General features: G+C 42.7%; 1 protein-coding gene across 1 annotated transcript in view; it reads right to left on the reverse strand.

The window, feature by feature from the left end:
• The window catches only part of LOC139338859 (cadherin-6-like), an 81,116-nt gene that overhangs the window by 36,919 nt on the left and 21,615 nt on the right, over window positions 1–22,582 (reverse strand). Inside the window, exon 2 of the mRNA XM_070974149.1 lies at window positions 12,361–12,707. Within this exon, the coding sequence (XP_070830250.1) occupies window positions 12,361–12,582 (222 nt within the window). The 5' untranslated portion in view covers window positions 12,583–12,707. The remainder of the gene's footprint in view (window positions 1–12,360; window positions 12,708–22,582) is intronic.

Genomic DNA, 22,582 nt, shown 5'->3' on the forward strand with positions numbered 1-22,582 from the left:
CATTTGTTTCATTTGTTGCTGCAGCATCAAATGTGAATAGTGAATGCTCCATCATGTTCTCTATTTATTTTAATTAATCGTGCCCATTCGTTATTGACTTAGTTTCATTTTTTTGTGCACATTTACACGACAATGTTTGTCAGAAGCATAAGCAGAAGTAAAGTGACACTGATGTAGCCCAGCAAAGACTCTCAGAGATGAGGTCAAGGTGGATGGTGGGCTCAAAGAAGAGTGTGGCGTGGTTTCTCGTCTCCTGCTGACAGTAAGCGTTGACCATGTTTCACCATGACCACGGTCTTTTCCTAACTTTAAAGGATTGATATTCTATGTTTCTATCATCGTCAATGACTGTGTAGACTTAAAACAATCAATGCATCTTACTAACAAGTATTGTGTGTGTGTGTGTGTGTGTGTGTGTGTGTGTGTGTGTGTGTGTGTGTGTGTGTGTGTGTTTGTGTCCAAGCCTCATATATCTTCTTCCTCGGTGTCATACAGCTTACACACAGCGTACACCATCCTGCTTCTCCAAACACCAGAGCACCAAATGCACCAACACTTACAACAGACCCCAATAAATGCATGTTTCATCCTATTTGAGTTACTTTTGTTAAAAACTACAGTGACCAGCTGTTTTAGGAAAACACTGAGTCTTTGAAATAAAATAAAAAAATCAAACTATGCATTTGTGGGGTATTTTTAAACACTGACACCTCAGGTGCCAATAGGCTTGGGCCTAAGAGCCATCGACGGAGCTGCTTTTGGTCTTTTCATGGAATTTCTCGACAATAACATAATGCAGTATTAACAGCCTTATCCTCTTGCCAAAAGGGTTGTCATATTGAAAAGAACTCGCATGAGTCTGTGTGGAAGACAGTGACTAATTAAGTATTTAGTCCCTTAGTTTGGAGGAAATGTTGAATGTGGAGGACTGAGTGTCTTACACACTGACCAGTGCTGTATGTATTACAGCTATAGGGACCCAACAGACAGACATCTAAGCCTTGATGGGTTTATTTCCGTCTGTCTAAATTTAAATCCTCCAATATACTTGTACTTTCCCTCTATTGTGGAAAGTACTTATTGATGGTACGTGGATGTAGGGAAAAGAGGATGGACAGGCCAATGGATGGCGGTGAGCCGCTTATATAAGACAGAAGCAAAGAAGAGCAAAGACAGAAAGACAAATGAAAGACCAAGAGTCAGCTCAAGACTGAGAAACAAAACGAGAATCTTCTGACGGCACAAACCCCAGCTGAAAATGAAGAGAGAGCAGCAGAGAGCCATAGTTTGTGTTGTGCCTGAAGGAGTAAACATCTATCAGATCTGCTGTGAGGTCTGCTGCTTTTACTCTGATACCTGCAGCAATAACCCTGCTCTCTCTCTCGCCTCTTGTCTTTGTCTGTATCTCTTGACCTCAAGTGGCTTGCTGTCCACCTTTCATCCCTTCATCCCTGCTTTACTCCTCCAGGCCAGGTGTTAGGGTGAAGCCTTTGATTATACGTGTGTGTGTGTCTGTGTGTACTTGTGCAGCTATCGTTGTGAGAACCACTTTGAGTTTTAGATCTTAAGAGTGAGGATATTTTGGAAAGTAAGGACATTTTGGCCAATCTTCACGTTCTGACAGACCTTCAGAGGCCTATTTGAGGGTTAGACTGGGCTTAAAGGATTAGGTTTGAGTTAGGTTTAGGTTAGAGTTAGGCTCAGGGTTAATGTGAGGCATTTAGTTGTGATGGTTCAGGTTAGGGTACGGTAAGAGTGTCCTCACAAGGACAGAAGTACATGGATATGTGTATATGTGTGTGTGTGTGTGTGTGTGTGTGTGTGTGTGTGTGTGTGTGTGTGTGTGTGTGTGTGTGAGCGAGAGAGCGAGAGAGAGAGAGAGAGAGAGAGAGAGAGAGAGAGAGAGTGAGCCATTGCAGCTGCTACCTTCTCAACTACCTGTGGGAGGTGTGAGCTACTTACAAGCACCAGCTTTGGATGGATTTATGTGAGGGTTTGACATTTTTTATTTTTATAAAACATGTGATTCAAACCTGATTCACAGTGTTTTCTGCTTGTTATGTGAAGGATCTGATGACCTTTGTTCTGAAGAGATGACAACTGCAGTGGTTTCCTGTGGAAAGCCCTTAATCCGAACTCATTCAAAATCCCATTTTGATTAGATTACACACAAGTATGCAGACTGTATGTTTGGATGTTTCTTTTGGTTGTACTGGCCTCGCAGGTCATGACCGTGACAGATTCTTGAGAGACCCAAAGGTCTGAGTGTGATTCACAGCATACTGTGAAACTGTTAATATAGTGCAGGGGTGTTGCCACTCTTCCCACTGTAGTGCAGAGTGGACACAGTATGTAATCCTCAAACTAAAAACAGTCAGACTAAATGTTCCTGCGACCCTGGTCTGTGTTTGTCTGGCATATATCATCTCATAAACAGAGTGGGAAACTTGGAGAAAACACAGAAAAATATTGTGCTTGCTGTTATTAACCAGCAGTCTAAATAGCAGAGACTGAGGCTCTGGGATCAGCTCGCCCTCATGCTGATTCCCCTCCTTTACTGACCAGCAACTACATGACGTGTTCTGCTCTGACAAGCAGAACAGAACATAACTCTAACAAGCTCCAACTGTAGCTGTTTGGGGAGGCTGGTTATCATCTCAAATAATGGAATCCAGATTATTATTTACAGAAATAGTGCCTGTAAAGCACTTGCGTTGTAAGGTTAGCATGCAAGTCATGGTATGACACAGATGCACAGATGACTAGGGGCTCTATTTTCGTCCCCAGGGTGCACACCCTGCGCAGTGGTATTTTCATGCAGCGCTGGCAGGTGCACAGCACACTTGGTATTTTGGTAAACCGAGGTGTACAGAGGTGCACCAGGATGGGCGCTGTGGTGCAGTAGGGGGAAGTGTCGACATAATCATGTGTCTGCGGATTTGGATTTTCATCCCATTTTGGTCCACGCCGGTGGCATAGAAGTGTGCTGAAAGCTCGCCAGCCCAGACCTGGTCAACTCTGTGCACCACTGGCGCACTGCCGGGCAAGCGGATTTTCGTAAACCAGCGGAGTCGTGCGCTCACGTCACCAACACCTCACAAGCAGGTTTCCACAGTGTCTGGCATTTTACTGCGATCAATTATTAGCAACAGCCACGATTCAATGCAGCTATCTGAGTCAGCACATACAGTCAGACCTAAATTTATATATTTTGATCAGTATCTCATCTGACCACATCGCAAGCACGTTCGGCACGCGTAATGGTCACTCAACCTGACTGAATGTACACAGGTGAAACAGGGATGTCTGGTGATCTGTGACTCAAATCGCCTGGTGACAAACGTGTATGGCTCTTTCCCCGGGTCGGCACATGACTCGTTCATCCTGACGAATTCTAGCATCCCTACAGTCTTTCAGGGGGACACCTCTCTGGAGGTGTGGCTGCTAGGTGATAACGGCTATCCACTGAAAACGTGATGACGCCATTTATCACACCGTCAACAAGACGGCAGCGTGGTTTTAACGGTGTTTTCAGCAGTGCTCGGTCAGTCATCGAACGCAGGTTCTCAAAATGCATTTTAGATGTCTGGACCGGACAGGTGGTTCATTAACATACAGCCCTCAGAGTGTCGGTGCATTCTTTGTGGCATGTTGCGTTTTAAACAACATGGTTATACAACGTGGATGTCACTATGAACTCACGGAGGACTTAAGACGGAGAGAGTGTGAACTGCATGTGCCGTGTCAACTGGGAGTGCAGCAGAGCGCACAGGAGAGGAGGGAGCGCCTCGCTGCCCAGCTTTGTTATTAAGTGAGTATTTGCGGTTACATCAGTTCAAAAAACATCTGACGATCAATAACTTTCCACACTAAACAGATAGACAGTACTGAAATAAATTTATCGAGGCCAACTCCTCCTGAGAGAAGTTTGGGCGTCGGACACTTTCCTGCACGGGCTCAGTCATCCTTGAAACTTGCCATTCGCCTGGCCAGTGGCGTTTTTAAAAGTGAGGCAAGGAGCCAGTGTGATTGATGAAGATTGGACTCGGCTGTGTCAAACCCACTCCACACCTTCTCCCCTCCCTCTTTCCGCGTTGTGCCGCTGGGTGGGACAGAGATGAGAAGGGGGAGTAGATGCGCTGGCAGTGCAGTGCATGAAAATACCAAAGTCTGCGCCGCCACACCCCATCGGCGAAGCGGACCTGACCTCCAAAATAGAGCCCTAGGAGTGAACAGCCATGGTTGCAGCTTTGTGGTTTCACTGGTGGGTAAATTTAGGAGTTAGGAATTTATAAAATACAACCAATACGGTGTATATTAACACATGAAGTGTCAACAGAGAGCCCTAAAATGAATGCAAGAGTGCTGAGCAGGCCCTGATCTTCACTTTTGCCCCTGAATTTTGCACTAATATCTAACATGCAGATTTGCAATAAACAAATGATTAAACAGACTGTAAATCTGACAGTTTTGGAAATGATTTGATCGTTTTTAATGCGCAAACTTCCTTCCTGTTTCTGGGGTTAAGGCTAGCAACACTGAGAATAAAATGTTTTTCTGTGGCTTTGATGACAGTCAGTCTTATGCCCCATGTTGGGCTGTGCCTCTAGCACTTACAATCAGAATAGGTCTAATTCTCACAGTGAAGGCTGCACTTGCAAGACTTGTCTGTTGGACTAAAACCTCAGCGAGAGCCATCATTCAGCAGCTAGCACGTGAAACTCTGCAGCTCTACAGGGACTGTAAACACTGCAGCTGTTTTTCTAGGCTGTTTGTAGAATCGCTTCGCTCATACACAAAAAGTCAATTATTAAGGATCAAAGGATCATCGTTCACTAATTCAAAAGCACTAGAATCCTGCTTCATTCACTGAGTGACTTCTTATTAAGTAATCTGCAGCTCGTCATGTGGCTGTTAAAACGAGACCTCATAGGCTCCTATCAATAGCAATAGCTCAATGACTGGATCAGCCTCTGAACTTTCTGGCCTTCAAAACTCACTTTCCTGTTCATACCAATGAGCCTTGATGAGAAACTAGAGTGCTGACTCACAGCCTCTTCTTCTCCCACTTCAAAAAAAAAAAAAAAAAAAATCCAAATCTGCAGACTTGGCCTGTTGGAGTTTTGCTGGGTTGTCAATGAGAGGATTTTCCTTTCAACTTAATATCTCTGTTCCCACAGAATTCCTGTTCCTCTGAACCAAAAACGCTAAGTCCAAGGTCTGCTTAAGCTATTGATGTTATTACAATGTAGAGCCCCTTTGAAATGTAGCTAAATGCAGCTGTGCTCTGGAGGACGTTAGTCCCTCATATTTAACATGTGATCTGATCGCACACACGGGAGGTTTTGTCCTCCCTCGCCTTCCTGGACACTGACTTTTACTTGTTTTTGACTTGATGCCCTTTGGTTTCAATTATGAGCAATTTTAGCAATTTATTGTTGCGCCGTAAAATCTGGGAACTTCTGAGAGAAAGAATGAAAAAAAGAAAGTTGACAGCCTCGCACATCAGGACACTCAGTCTGTTGTATGAGTAGTATGTAGAAATTTGAAGTGTCCAAGCCCTGAGATAACCCTGATGACTGACTGTGATTTCTAAAGTCTGTGTAGTTCCCCTTTAAATGAAGACGGATGGCTGATGAATGATAGTGGAGAAAAAGCCTTCTCCTCAAGCCTCATGTGAATGGAGTGTTATAACAGCATGTATGAAACAAATACTGGCATACTGCAATAAAGTGAATTAAAATGACTCCTCACTTGGAGAATAATGATTTTAATAAAACCTCAGTCTCTGTTAGGCTGGACGTGCTCTTGTGGTGGATGACGGATGAGTCAGGGAAAAACTGAACCACTCTCAACAAAATTTTGCACAACCCTGATGAGACGAGGGGAATAATTAGAGTCTTCCACACTTTCTGGCTCATTGCTGATAACCCTCTGCTTAACCACACACACACGCACGCGCCCGCGCAACCACGCACACGCACGCACACACACACACACACACACAAAAAAAAACCACAGTGGAGGGGTGGGTCACACTTCATCTGCCTGGTTCTGGTGTATGAAGTGTTGTGTGGTGTGTCTGTGTGACAGAGTCAAACACACAGATCATCAGTGATGTGCAGTGAAAACATTTTGAGCCACTGCGCTCCACATCGTCCAATCTTCCATGTCCTCATCTTATTTTGGAAGGTTCAGGAGCTATTTTTTCCTGCACTCGTCGCTGAACAGATTGTTGAACAGATGCAGTGGTAACGCAGCACAAATGCAGGCTAAGTTGCATGAAAACTGTGAGAATCCATTCATCGATAAACCGTACTCTCAAGCAGTCAGGACCAAGGCGGTATCGACACTGATTTCACTCAAAGCCAAGTACATATCGCACCTTGATGTGCCTCCTCTCCTCTTTCTTTTCTTCATATCTTTAGTTGGGCTATATTTGGTCTATGGCTATATACAGTATGTCTATAGTCAATTCACCCAAATGACAAAAAATACTTTCTCACTGCTTGTAGTTTCAGCTTTTCACACTTTAAAGAAATCTATCATCTGGGGTCACCTCAATAAGATAGATGTGAATGGAACTTTAATTGTATATTGGAACACGTCACATGCTTCAGTCTTCTCCTGGTTTCCTCATGATCATATTCCAGACTCCATGCTCTCATGATACAGAAAACATGTGTGAACAATAAATGTGTGACAACATTCCAGCAGATTACATAAATAATGCTGTTTATAAAGGGATATGCATCCCTTTACTGTCATACCTCTGGGTCTATAAGACCAGTGGTTTAACTGATTCATGACAGCATCAGGTTTTTACATGATTTTGGGATTAATGTGACATCGCACCTTGATTTGTCAGATATTTAGAGGAACCGGGTGGATCAACCTGACGCAGACGTCCTAATATGGTCGTTTTATTCAACAAATAAACTTTCAGCAGCATGTACTTTCTGATCATAGACACTGCTTTATTCTGCTGATACACAGTATGTTTGTGCTGATGTGATGTTTCACTGACATCCCTTCACATAACCATTCTTCAACCTGTCCATTTCTTATTTAACAGCTGAACCATGAAATAACATCAGTATTTACTGGATCATTGCTGTATCAAATATTTGGCTTCAAGCAAGTGTCGTGAGGACAGTGGACTGCTGTTTCCATGTATCTGGGACTGGAAGCTGTCTTGTCTTTTCTTCCTGGAGTTGACCTGCAGTGTTTCACCTTTTCACTCTCTGCTTGTCAGTATACTTGTCAGTGTACTTTCTCTTTCTGCAGACCCTCACGTCTTCTCTTCTTACAGCTGACTTCTTGTTCTCGTTTCGTTCCCGTTGTGCTTTTGTTCTGCCTGTCATCAAGTCTTCTTTTAACAGCACCTTCTCTGTGCATATTCTTCACATTAGAAAGCCTACATGTCCCTTCTTTCCCTCCCCCCTCACTCTCTGGCCCTCTTTCCCTTTCTCTCTCCCTCTTTCCTTTTGATCCTTGCTGCCTTTTTTCTCCAGCAGTGTTCAGTCTGATTTGATCTGTCAGTCTGCAGGGCTGCAACACCTCCATGCTTTCACCTAACACGAGCTGACGAAGCCTGCGGACATTTCACCACAGCGCATTTCCAGAGCCGAGTATGCTTTCTGGAGTCCTCATGTGTCCCAGATCACTGTCTCTACTACCATATCTCCACCATACTGCTGTCTCTTACAGTTTTTCACAGTCACCTTCACACTGACAGCAGTACCACATTTATTAGGCGTCGCAGAAAGACTTTTTCTGCTCATTGCTATTTCTAACTTTTATCGATAATCCCTGCAGCAGTGGGCCTTGCTTTAGATTCAGAGGTCCAGGGTGTTACACTCACTTGATCAGTGAGTTTTTTTCTGTAATCTTTTGTAAGTGATTCAAAGAACAATTTGCAATTTTCATTGACTGGATGATAACCAGTGTGTGGTGTTTATGTGTTAAGGCAAATTATAGTCCTTTCTGCTATCACTGTCCCTCCGCTGCCACATGGAGAGGACACAGCAAAAACATCCAGAAACGGACATCAAATGTATCCAAACATGTCTGTCTGAGGGCTGCAGGGTGTGCTCTTGACTTTTGACATGACAGAGAAGACAGTGATTCCATTTTGTAAAATATCGAAATACTATAATTTGATCAGAAAACACAAATCTCTGCTATGTGGGAAATGTGATATGAGAACTACTGTAAGTACAGTGGGTGAAAGCTGAAGCAGGAAGTCAGTCTGCAGACTGTGGTGGATGTTAGAGTGGCTAACCTGGGGCTCTGTTTCCAACCCATCTGATCCTCTCACTGCTTCTGTCTAGTTGCTGTGTTACCAAATCCAAGCGATTAACTGGATGAGGACAATACACAGCAATTATGGCCAAAGCTGTGAAAGTAAGACCTTAGTTCTAAGAGACCAGAATTCTCTTGTCAGTTTTGGATGACTGTGGCTGACACACGGCACAAAGCCCTCTGTGTTATGTTTCTTATGTCTTTTCCGATGCGCCCAGGGTTTGGACCCAGACAGGGAGTTGGATTGGCATAAGTCAGTTTAGGCCTGGGGTAGTTTGTTATTTGTTGTTTACTGTTCTTACATAGAAAAGGATGATGTCAAGCAGAGTGCATCTGAAGGTAATGCTTGCTGTGTAATTGAATATTAATAAATTGGATGAGGACTGCATAAATATAGTGTATTAGATGATTCCTACGCGTCTGCACTCCATGGTATCAGGAGGAAAAACATGATATTAATGTTAGCCTACATAAACTGGTGCCCCTGCTCAACACATCCCATCCCCGCTAAACTGTCTCTAAACCATACTGTTGTCGCTAAAGCATATCTGAGGCACCCAGCAGACCCCCTGCAGTGAAGGCAACCCCAGCAGGGAGGAAAAGTCTGCTGACTCTGTCTTGCTTCTCTCTGTGTTTACCTCAATCATGGCAAACTCTTGTTTGTTTCAAAGCTGACTTTGTTTTGTGCTGTCAGACAGCAGGCTTCATACAGAGCAGCACAATACCTCCCGGCATCTGGCTACTGATCAAACAGCACAGCTCCAACTATCATCACGCTGCACTGTGTGCTAACTTCACTAATAAGCCGACAAGTGAGAAACTCCTCTTGATATTAAACAGAGCAGCCAGTTAGATGGAACATCCCTTCATCACCTTACTATGTCTGCACAGGGTAAGTGAACATTAGCATCAGCACACAGCATGTTTCATGTACGGCTACACTGAGGGCCTTACTTATGAATGAATGGATGAAACCTTTCTCGGCCTTGAGGATCTTAACCAACAAAAAATGTATTTTGTATATGTTTAATATATTTCATTCCTCATAGAATTTGTATGAGATGAACATTGTGTTCATTGCATTGACTTGTGTATGTTTATCGACTGCACTCATTCATTCCTAAAAGCCATTTCTTAACATAATGACATCGCCTCAGACACTTAACATTCTGCATTTATTATCTGCCAAGCAAAAGCCAGCTCTGACAAAAGCTAGTCTGGACATCCAATTTTGCTGCTCAGTTATAGGTTATGAGAAGATTTTTTCTTGAAAATAGTGTCAAATCTATATGTTCTGGTTCCCCTGGTTCTCTCAGAGCTCCAGAACAGCTACCACATGGAACTGGAGGTGATATTGTTTTGTCAACCACATATGTGTAGATTGGGGTTTTTGTAAGTTTCCTGTCTTACCAAGTTGGTCTTGAAAACAGAGCTGCTGGAGCTGTGTGACATCACTCACTGCCTCACTTTAGTGAAACATAATGTAATGTGAAGTCACCATCGCCTCCACTCTGCTTTCCACGCGAGTTCCTGGAACTTAATCTGGGCAGTGCTCAGGAGGAGGTACAGACACAGAGGCTGGCAGCATCTGACTGGTGAAGTGACTGGTCAAGCAGATCACTAAGAATGACTACAACACACACAACTACAGGAAGCACCATTTTACGACTGCATCTGCAACTAATGCTTCAAAAAAGACCAAGCAGAGAGCGAGACAAAGATGTCCATGTGCTCATGAGTGTTTGGTCAATCAAAAAGAGCTGGCTCTGACAGTTTTAGGAGGAAAAATGACAAACTGGAAAGCTACAGAGGTACGACATGCTGAATGCTGTGCCTTCCCCAGCAGTGCCCTGGAGTCCAGGTGGGGGTGTTAAACTGGATCTCATCAGTTACAATGCTCTCTGTCCCAAAAAGGCACACCTCACATGTCCACTAATGTAAAAAATGACTTCACGTTCCCTTTTTAACTCTCTGAACTCCAACAGCTTCTGGACAAGTTTGGTTCTCTTCATATTCTTACTCACTGTGGGCTCTTTTTTCACTTTGATATATGAGATGGAAATCACAGCTAGAAGGAGGGAGACCTCAAAAAATCTTTGATTATTACAAAAAACAAAACAAAACAAAAAAACACCACCAACAATAAAAACAGAATCTACATATGCAACATTTTCCAGGTGCCCACAAGTTTCAGAATGCTGGAAATAAATGGGGCCTCCACACGCCGTACATATTGAACTATTTCTTTTTTAAGAACCTCTCTTGCTCCTCTCTGTCGCTGCTGGCTCCTCCTCCTGCAGGACTCATTCAAAGCTTGCCAGTCTCGCTCAGAAGGACAAAATTTCATGTTATTGACACCATCTGTTTAGTGCAAATGGTTAATTTTGGGTGAAATTTCAAAAGAGGCATGCAGAACAAAGTGATTTGACAAAATATCTCTATTTTAAGCTTAGGTTTGGTTACTTTTGCTGATGGAAGATGATATGTTCAAGGACTGTTCAAAGGTCAGATCATCATTCCTGTTTTTAGATAAATGGTGACATTTCTGTGATTTAAAAACAAAAAAAAAACACATGTCTTTCAAACCCACCAGTAGGTTTTTGCGGTTCAGAGGGATAAGAGCAAAACATTTGAAAAATTCAGTTCAAACGCAAGAAACAAGTAAGCACCAACGATTTACATGGTCCCTGAAGGTTCAAGCCTCAGGTCACGTTATTCAGTTTGTGCAGCGGAACAAGGCTAAACAATGATGACACATATGTTTTCCCTTTGAAATGAAATATAGAAATGAAAATATGTTTCCAGCTTTCAGAGGTCGTACATCCCCTGAAAGCAGCACAGACAGCAATGAGACACAAACAATGTGTGTCGGCATTATGGAAAAGGAAGAAAAGCATTGAAACATACAGCACTTAAAGTAAACTTGATAGGAATGTACAACATATAACACACACACACACACACACACACACACACACACACACACACACACACACACACACACACACACACACACACACACACATAAATATACAATGAGAGGATTAGGAGAGAGGGCTATGAACGGTATATTACTGACATTAACACATCCACCATGGGACTCATTACATATACATATGTCTGTGTGTGAGGTGAGAAAAACCTCTCCACCTTCCTGATATATTCACTTCACATTGCACATTCTGTCTTTGTGCCTCTCCTGCCATTTTCTTCCTGTCAGCTCTCTGCCTCTCTGTCCTGAATGTGTACTGCACAGCACAGTCGCTGGGCCACAACACATCATTATCAACACCACTCTTTACAGTTTGGAGGAGCAAAAATATAACACTGTAACAATTTTAGATATTCCATTATTGTGACAGTGTGAGGAAACACAGCTGCAGCGACGGTGCTTTCACTGCTCCACAGCAATTCACAACTCTGACGCACATCCAAAGTTGCCTAAAATATATGTTCTACAGTTCTGCAGTACGATGTGTTCAGTGTACTCTGCACTGCCATTGTGATCTGAAGTTTTAGTCATTCTCACTTACACCTCTTACTGGACCACCACACAGTGGCATTAAAGCTGTATTACTCTTGTTTAATTTCCTCTATCACTTGTGGCCACAATGTAAACTCCAGAATGATGCGAATGTGAAGGCTAAAGAATGGTGTACCAGTGGAACAAGTAGAGAGGAGTCACAAAGTGTGAGCAGTTGAGTTTGTTAATGTGAGCTAACATTAGCTGCAGTGTGTTGAATCAAGCAAAGGAGGACTGCTTCATTTCTACTAACAAAAGTTCCATAATCTCAAAAACCAACAGTGTGTTTTTGTGTGTCAATCTTCATGTGTAAGCTATGTAGTTCTTTCACACACTTGCGGAGCAATGATCATTTGTGGAAGTCATAGGCAAAATTGGTGAAGAGTGATTAAGTTCAGCATCAGTTCATATTAATGCAGTTCAGGAAAGAGCAACACACATGACTGAGGAGTGTCTTTCCAACTAATCAAGGGGATTTGATGTGGTACCATATGGGACATTCTCCACCAGGGAGGCAGTGGCACAGCTCTTACCTTGCCAATGTACTGGTAGTCACTGCCTGTGTACTCCTCCTGCAGGAAGAACTGGTTCCACATCCAGCCTCGTCGAACTCGCCTGAGCAGCTTCTCTCCTCTGATCACTGCTTCGGTTCCCTCTCCATCTACGGTCTCAATCATTCGTCCACTCAAAGACAAAGCATCCAGGGACAGGTGAAGACAGAGAACACATACAACGCCCAGGAATATAGTCCTCATTTTTCTAGTGGAGGTGGAGGATGCACAGGTCACAAATGCTTTATCTTCCCAGCTGGACCACCCTGAATTGGGAGATGAGCCTATCAGTCATAGTCCTTCAGGTTTTGACTGTCTGGGTAAAGCAGCTGTAAAAGAAGCAGAGAGACAGCAGTGAGTAGGCTACAGGGCTGGGCCAAACAGTGCAACACTGAGGTCCACAATTAATAAGACCACACTGTGAGGGCTGTTTATGGATTTCTTGGCACCTGAACTGCTTGATGTAGGAGTGCAGAATTTTCATCTTATTGATTGGGAAACATATGCAAATCAAGTTATGGCAAACAAAAAGAAAACAGCAGAAACAAACAGCTTCTTAATCATCATATACACTTGCAGCACAGTGGTCTTAGATGGAGGTGATTGGAATTACTTTCCCTTTGCAACTCATGTCTGATGCCTTTTCAAGTTCATCAAAAGAGCATCAAACAGCCCAACCTGAAAACAGTCACCTTATGTGCGCTCAGTGAAATGCACCCTGTTATTCATCCTGACTTTAAAATGCACATGTGATCTGCTGATTTTTGAAGATTCATGAGACTTTAAATGAAACCAAATAAAATACACACATACATTAATAAATTCAACGTCTTTCTCCTGAGGTATAAGCCATGGCTGATGTGAAAACAGGATTTTCATTCACTAATTCGTTTGCTCAGTCCTACTTTGCAGGTGTCTGGAGTGTTTTTAAGTTTCCACCAGTGAATCTCAACACTTCCTGCAGATGATGATGATGATGATGATGATGATGATGATGATGATGCATAGCAATACTGTGGAAGTCCAATGTCTTCTTCTACTGTTGTTTATCAATTGCTGTTAAGCTATCATCAGTGAAACACTTCCTGCAAATGCTTGACATTAAAAGACCCCAAGGATTCATGGGAATTATGCCCTGTGAGCATGCACCGTTTGCAGTTTCACTGACAGCAGAGCCAACAGCAATCAAAACAATGCAATGACACCATTCTGCTGTACTGATGGAATTAGTGTGGCGAGTGTGAAGTGCACAGTTATACTACAGAGACAACACACACGAAGTGTTGAGTGTGCATCAATGGCACACAGCTTCAACAGGAAATTAAAATGAGACCAGATCAGAAAACAGCCACACTTATGCTAAAATATCGAAAGTATTTATAAAACAGGCAAAATTAGAATTAAAGGTGTTTGAAATCAAAGTCTGGCCCTCTCTGCAGCTGAGTTGAATCAAGACTTGTCCATCATTTGGATTTCTGAGGTCCTGATAGTTTCATCACTTCCTGTGTGGTAATGAAGCAGAATTGTTGTGGTGTGGATACATTTGGGCTTCTTACTTTGGTGTAAGCACGTGACCAAAATGGGAATAAAGCAGATTTATTCTCTGAGCAGCACTATAGGACAACTTTGCATTCACTGCACTGCGTGTGGTTGAACAGCATAATGAATAGTACTATGATTTAGTCATTTCACTGACAAAGTGCCTGCTCATTACATTAGACAACTCAGGAGTAAATGTTATATGCTTCACCATCCCAGATCCCCAACAGTGACAGTAAATCACAGCCTGAGCACAGCGGATGAGACCTCACATGCACACGCAACTCTAGACAGAGAGACGAGATCTCTAAAGCTCACAAACGGACCCAACATTTTCTACGCATTCACAGTCAGCTGAATCTTCTTTTTTTCCTCCATGACAACGCTGAATATTCCCATTTACCACGGTTGTCTCTCTGTAAACAAAGATTTATTTTTGCCTGGCACAAAGAGGACGGCACATAAATGCACTCAGTGCTCCCACTGCTCAGCCGTACAGTCATTAGTAACACATGGAGAAAGATGTTTAGCAAAAAGCAATAGAGTCAGACTATCATTTCAAATTAACACAACAAAGGCAGAAATCCAGTGAAAAGAGCTCAGAGAGGCTGCAGCAACAGCACAGCACTACTGAAACCAGTGAGAAGGTACTGACAAGGTTAAGAAATATGAAAGATAAATGGCATGTAATTCTCACTATCTGACTGCTGAAGGCTAAGGCTGGAAAAGGCCTTTCATCAAGATGTGTGTTGATGAGAAGACTGAGTTATTCACGAATGAATGGACTTTGACTGGTGCCAGGTGTAATGATGAAGGTAATGCAGCAGACACCTCCGTTCTCTATTTTCTGTCCCTCATTCTTTAAGCTTCTGCTGTCCTTCACATCCATCTGGCCTTATGAGCTGAGTTTGAAGACCTTTCTCCTTAAAGCTGTGCTGACTGATACCTTTCCATACCGGCAAAGGATTAAACGATGATGTGTAAGGTGAACTGCTTGGAATGATGAACCCGCAGAGAAGCATCACTGACTCTGCAGTTCTCCTCAGCTCTACGGAGCATTTATGCCTCTTTTAGCTCAGTATTTTGGTTGGTTGGTCGGTCACACACTACCTGCCCAGCACCAAACAGTGCACGGGTAAAGTTGGCCACAAACGTGGGAACAAAGTGGAGCATCTGGCAGCTAGTTGTTAGCATGAGATATCTTACATAAGCCTCCTCATGAAAGGAACTCGGGACTATGGAGATGCCACATGGAGACCACATGAACTGTGATAAGTTTGATTAAAATGTGACCATTTTGGTGCTTATTTAAGAAACTTACTGAGAATAACTTAAGAATCTTAGGACCTCTTGCTGCTAACTGCTAGCCTGAGCAGACAGCAGGGCAGGACTTGCACTCTGTGTGACACTGTGAGCAAGCTTCATAAAGCTTAATATTAGCCTCCTGAGACGACAGGTTCTAGAGACACACGGGCTCCTCACTAGGAATTTTGTTTCGGCTTGGTTTGTCATTGAGTGTGGCGTTTCGTAAAACTGTGTTGACTTAGAGAAATTGGCTCGAATTCCTTTGCAAATACTTAATTAATGTGATTGCAAGATAAGGAGCGTCTGGACAGACTGATTAGCGCTTGATGACTACAATATGAGTGACAGGTTTTTTTGGTCCAACATTACATCTGCTGACACATTTCATTTGGTTTGATCCAAGTTTAAAGGTTTAGTCTTACGTTTCAACAGTTGAATCTAGATTCTCACTCATTTAATCCTAATTGGTTTATCCAGCCAGAAAAGTTTAAGCTTCATTTACACATTTCTCTCTTTCTCTTTTATCTCTCCTTTAAATCTGTTCCTCATTTCTGCCTCGTTTCCAATCTGTTCACAGGAAATAATGCCATTTTAGCACTGTTGTGACCTGGCTGTCTGTAGTCTGCAGTTGTTGAAGGTACATACAAATATTCCCTCCACACAGAGAGCACATTTTTTCTCTCTGCATGCATCCAGTTAGACAAATTGTCTTGGCTTTAAATAAACGTTTTGCCTGAAAAAATCCGACTGACCACTGACTTAGTGGCCTTGGCCTCTGAAAAACATTTCCTAAAAACTGTCTTTGTGCACTTAAAAACTGCACCGGATCAATAAATCCATATGCATTCACATTGAAGGATCGAGAAGGAACGCTTACACAGCAATTACGAGAGTGAAAGGAAATGTGCTTTTATCTTCCCACACAGAGCTCTGTCAGGGTCTTGCTGCAACAAGCAAAAATAATGTTCTTTTTTTATATGAGCTACTTTCCATACAAATGTAACTCGCTGCATTCTGGAGACATGGCACGGCAGCGCGTAGTTCACACCAGAGCAATGTCACCTTTTTACGATTGAGATAGATTTTTGGACAATTAAGAGACACGATAAACTGATTGATTCAAATGACAGGGACAAATAAAATAACTCTGTTCATTGCACACTGGCCTTGCAGAGCATGATTTGAAGCATAATGCACCACCTCAGTTCACATTTACAGCACTAGGGTGCAGCCCTGATATGCAACAGTGATTTTCAACCATCAGCCTTCAAAACATGACTGTGTTGGCTGAAGCAGTGCGATTCCCACATGGCAACGAAGCCACCTTCTTCTGATCAGCTAAAGCATACCCCAAAATTATTCTCATGTTCTGTGTTGTAAATATGCTGAATTGAACACAGCCATGTTTAGTTAATGCTCTTTAAGTGAATTATTGATGCTGCTGAAGCCCTGAACTGATAAATCACAAAGTATTCTCACTCATTCTTTCCTGTCGCTCACCCTTTCTTCTCTCTATCTTGCTAATGTTTCCTCTCCCTTTCTCTGGGCGTACTGCATTAGTCCCATTTAGTTGGTGCTTCATGAAAAGGCTTTAATTGAATCAGGTGGAGAACACACAGGAGACTGATTGATTCTGGCTGGACGCCTTCGCTCGCTTTTTAACGAGCCACACCGCTCCATTATGGTGCAGCGAAAGAGGCCGAGGCCTTCAAGTTTTCCAGTTCAAAGGGATTTCCCCCATCGCCTAGTTATTCTAGCGTGCATTTGAGTGTGCCAAGTCACCAAGTACTGTTAAAGCACTGCTGTACTGGCCCAAGTCCAAGCCTTCAAGAAGCCAGCACGAACATCACAGCAGATGATGATTCATTTTCAGTCATTTTTGTTTAGCAACATAACTCACAGATGACAAAAACAGTCACCTATGACACGTGTCTCCTTCCAGTATCTTAGTTATTTTTGCAAGAGGTGATTGTGTATTAAATTTTCAGCAGCCCAACAGCAGACGGCTGACAGGAAAGCCTTGACATACAGCTTTTGTGAAATGCTTTTACTATGATATTTTCCTTTCAAAAATAAAAACTTGAAGAGTTGACTGTTGTAGAGCCACTGCTTTCGCACACGTCGGCCACGTTACTAAATATCACATATATTTTACATTAGCACACAGAAACAAGAATTCTGAATCTGTCGTTCCAGGCATCCGAGGATTTCACATCATTTCAGTGTGGAATGAAAATCAACCTCACAACCTCTTAGTGAGGTCCATCACACTGTTGTTGCTTTTTCTTTTCACATCATTTCTGTTAAGTACAATGAATAAACTGACCTTGGCTTAAAGGCCTTTCCAACAATAATGCACATTAGTGCAGTCGTAGGCTGGGCAGAAACCACCAAAAGCAATGGTGCCTTTTTAAACATATTGCTGTGCAAATGTCAGTGGAACACAAATAAGGGTCATTTATATTTTGAGCTTACAAAATGATGCTCACAAATAATATCACAGACTGCAGTCGCATCTGAAAAAAATGCATGCACATATCTGAGAGTGGAATAAATAACAAAACAAAAGTTTTGCAGCCATGTAAATATTTTGTGAAAAGTTTTGCGCACATTGATGTAACGTGCACGTGTGTGAAAAAAGCTTTGTGACTGTAGAAACAGTTTTTGTGTGTATAACTACACTTTTTGCAGGGTTTTCTTCTGCAGTGAGGTTTACAAAGGTTGAGAGACAGACACAAATTTTTGAGTGCAACGCTGAAGTCACAAGCCATAGACATGAATTTTGATTCTGCTTTTACGCCTGAGCTGACCAGCCAATCAGTACGTTGCTCACCAGTCATCCAATCAGAGGACAGCAAACCGTCCACTTCCTTCCAAAGTACTAATGAGCCCTATTTGCCTCCATACTCTTAAAAAAGTTATTTCAATCTAGCAGTAACTGATGTCCAGCAGCAGCACCTTAAGGGGCTGAACTGTACAAACGCAGCCATTGGAGTAACTGAATGTAAACAAAGCAGAGTGATACTACAGTGAGTGGTCACACTGAGACCGCAGGAATGTTTAGGCCTCCTTTCAGACCGTGGACGCAGGGTTACAGTGTTCTCCTCAGTAAATATTAGGTTCATTTAAATCAAGTCTATTTTAAGAAAATGTCCTATCTGAAATATAAAAGCATGTTAAAAAAATGTTTAGCTTAAATTATATTGCACGACCTTCACAAGACGTGACCTGGCATTCAGAACAGCTATGCAAGTGAAGGCAGCACAGCTCAAGTCGGGCTGAGATTAAAATGTTCTTTCAAAAGTCTTCATTAAAATCCTCCCTGCAAATAAATGTCTATGCTCTAAATACTACACAGGCAGGGTCTCAAAAAGATCAGATCCAAAAAAGGCTGGAAGCCTCTGGGTGAGGCCATCATGTCACATGTCTGCATTACAAGCATGTGGTACCTTAAATGTATTGAGACTCCCTGCTGTGGCACTACACCACATAACAGCAGCGTGTGCATGAGAAATTGGGAAGAAAATCTTAGGATTCCAGAACTGCCATATTTTTCCAGCTAAGGCAACCAAGTGAGTGACACATTGGTCTAATCTGGTGTTGGATGCTTCCATGGAAGTACGGCACAGAAAAGGACTAAATCTTTTCAATTGTGTTATGTTGAGACTGTACAATTACAGACACAATAACCAGTCCAGAGCTGCAGGAGAGCTCCACACATCACATACGAGTCTCTGCAGGCTGCAGCAACACAATACAGCTACAGTTCTGTGACCTTTTCAAATAAACTCTACCATCCACAAGTAAAAGTCGGAAAAACTGAAAGTTGTGGATGGTACCAACAGTCACTCCATTTCCTCCTGTTTTTCCTGACCCCTCTGTTCAGGTACATGGCACACTGACCCAGGACTTCAAGCTGGAGCTAGAAACACTGCAGTTTGTCGACTGGTAAACAGAATCATCATTTCTTGTGCAGCTTTCTTTCTTGGTGAGCTGTTTTTTTCCGGCAGTATTTTTCCTTGTTGCCTGCAGCCTTTTCTCACACAAAGCTGGTCTCCTTGTTGTAATAAACAGCCACGCATGGAGAAGAAAGAACACGAAACATCCGATGTCCTCCATTCTGTTCTTGTCTTCCTTTGTTTACACTCTTGCATTAGATATGATGCGACGCTACTAATGTGGCTGACGTGGCTATTACCGTGTGGTAACAACCCTGCACACGCTCAGCTGAGCTGTCTGCAGGTCCTCCATTTAACTACATGTAGGTATGGGTTAGATACGCTTTCAACAGTACTATAGCCAAAGTGTTTGACAGACAGAGCTGATATGCCCAGATCAGTAGTCAGGCTGTTATTAAAGCAGTCAGGATTCATAGAACAGTCTCACTCAGTTTAGAAGAGCAGCACAGGCCAACATGATACTTCCTCTCCAATCTCCCCTCCTTTGTCTTTACAAACAGTGATAAATGCTCATGACCTTCTGGTGACAATCACAGCTCCACTCCTCCTCTGTCGCCTTCATCTCCTCCTTCTCCTGATGCATGGCTGTGTATGTGTGTGTGCCAGTGCACGTGTGTGTGTGTGTGTGTGTGTGTATGTGTTGCCACCTTGCAGACAGCCACTGAGACCTCTGACAACTCCCAGAGGACCAATTAGAGGTGAAAAAAGGAGAATGTCAGCCACTGAGCAGCTTGTGTGTGTGTTTGTGTGTGCGTGCCTCTGTGTGCGTGTGTGTACGTGTGTGCGTGTGTGAGCGAGACAAGTACAAACCCAGCCACCCTTTTCCATCAGAATAGACCAGCCATCTGAAGGCAGCCAACAGCATCCACACCGCCTGTCCAGTTTTAACTCACACACACTGGCTGTCTCTCCCTCAAACACACACACACACACACACACACACACACACACACACACACACACACACACACACACACACACACACACACACACACAGAGCCGTCAGATAGTCCAGTCCCCGGTCCTTGGGAGTGTGAAGTCTCATTATGAATAAACCATAAACGAGGTGCAGAAGCTGCACCTTGACTTTAGACACTTGACTAGTTTTTAAAGAGTGAACTTTTTCAGCAACTTTTTTGTGATCCACCTGACATCGCCATGAATCATTCTCTTTAACATACACCAGACACCAGAGGCACGGCATCATTTTCTTATTCAGTCACTGAAGCGTCAGTTGGCCAGCCACAGTCAATACGCGCATGTCTTCCTAATCCACTTACGAGTCAGCCAGTCTGTCAGTCAGTCGTCTTGTTAGATACTGAGTCTGAATGCAGAAAGAAGCCAGCCAGTCAGTAACCCAGTTTCTGGCTTGGTGTATGTAAACATCATAACTGGGTTATGATTATGACAAACCCAGATAACTCTCATTTAAAATCAGTCGCATTGGCATGGACACATGGTTCTGCTCGACTGGAGTCCTCATGTTGGTGCGCTCTGATACCAACTCAATATTACTTCTACTGTTACCACAGAGAGGAACGTTTCTCGTGTGAGCAAAATATGCCATGACACAGGAAATATTCTGGATAACCAATCGAGAAATGAGTGTTGGACCGAATAACCAGGAAGTAATGTCTGTTTTTGTCTGTCTGTTTCACAAAACTAATAATGCCACCAATCAAAGCACTTTGTCAGCTTCAAGTAAAAATCCATCAAATGGAGACGAAGACACTCACTTTTGGACAGTGTTTCCTTGAAAGAATACATGGACTTGTGCTTTTTGAAGTGCTTGTATAAAGAATTTAAAAAGAGCTTGAAAGAGAGAAGGAAAAAGAGAAACAGGTCAAACCGTGTCAACATACACACCTCTGCATACCTGTCCACGAGGGTACAGCATGATCTGCAGACGGGCCCCACCATCCCCCATCTACCCATTTCTGACATCATAAAGGATTGGGGGAGGTGGTTTCAGACACTGTTCAATGATCCAACAAGCACTTCTGTCCCCTTAAGGGCTTACAGACATGCTAGCATGGCGCTCGATGAAAAGTCAGGGGATTCATCCTGAGACCATGGATGTCTGCTGCAAATGTCATGGAAATCCATGCAAGACTTGTCCACACTTCACTCTGGACCTGAGCAGTGGACGCTCTTTGTGAACGTCTCTCCGGTGCGTGAGCTGTGTTGCCCCCTGAGGAACTCTGCATTTAGCTGCAGTTTGGCCCAGACCGATTTTCAGCACTTGATCATGAAAACAATCTGGGCCTAAACTGTTTTCTCAGTTGCTTTGACACTATTATGAACAAGAGTACCATATTTTTCAGATGAAGTCCTTCAGAGTTCAACACTGTCGAAATGTCTTACAGAATTCTGTCAACTAGTTTCACATATAAATGACTGAATCCCATAAAATGACCAGAAGTATACAATATAGCATTAGCCTCGATTAAAGCCAATAAAGTGCAGCTCTTTGGAAGATGTTGGGCCCTTCTATAGTTAAGCCAAATAAGAAAACTGAAAGAGATTGCTGCTGTGTGGATTTTGATACATTTTGTAGAATAAACTCTATTGTCATTAACTAGTCTCAGCTTCACAAGACACTGAGCTGTAGTTTAAGATGGGACAGTCCAGTTAACCTGAACAGACTGCTGACTCATAGCTACAACTATAACTAGCCACCAGTCTCATCTGGCTGGTTGTTAATTTACCATGTAAATAGCCATTATTAATGGTGAAATAAAACACTTTCTTTGTGCAAATCAGATGTATTAATAAGACAATAGTTAGCAGAAAATCTATGTAAGGCTACGTAATGATTCCATAATGGAAAAACATCAGTGAAGTTCCAGTCGGTGGTGAAATGATGAGCTCCCAGTGAAGGCTGGACATTACTTTGGTTGTTTGGTTGAGACAGCAAACTCAAATGCTGAAATGCTATCAGCTGTTGACATTTATCCTCGTGCACAAACCAGTGAACTCCAATACAGCCGGCAAAGGGGATATTACATCACATTAAAGCCCCATTAAAAGTGAGTCAGTACTGGCCAGGCAAGGTAAAAGGGAGATGCTACGTGCCATTTACTGATTTATTCATGGAAATATTGCTATACACACAGCCACAGAGCTACAGCAAAGCTGTTTTCCTACTCGTGGTGAATTTGGACATATGCCCATTTATTTTTACAGCTAAAACAAGAAAAGAACCAGAGGAAAAAACCACAGCACGTCACACACAACACCAGACTTGACGGGTTAATTTCATACAAATACCGAGGAATTGATTTATTTCCTATGGTTACTATATCAGTAATATAGATAATATAATAACTGTGTGGTGGGTTGAAGTCAGGCTTGCAATGCTCAGCATGAGTGCCTTTTACAGCTTCATGTAAAATCAGAAA

Source organism: Chaetodon trifascialis, chromosome 11, assembly GCF_039877785.1.
Source record: "Chaetodon trifascialis isolate fChaTrf1 chromosome 11, fChaTrf1.hap1, whole genome shotgun sequence".
Lineage (NCBI taxonomy): Eukaryota > Metazoa > Chordata > Actinopteri > Chaetodontiformes > Chaetodontidae > Chaetodon > Chaetodon trifascialis.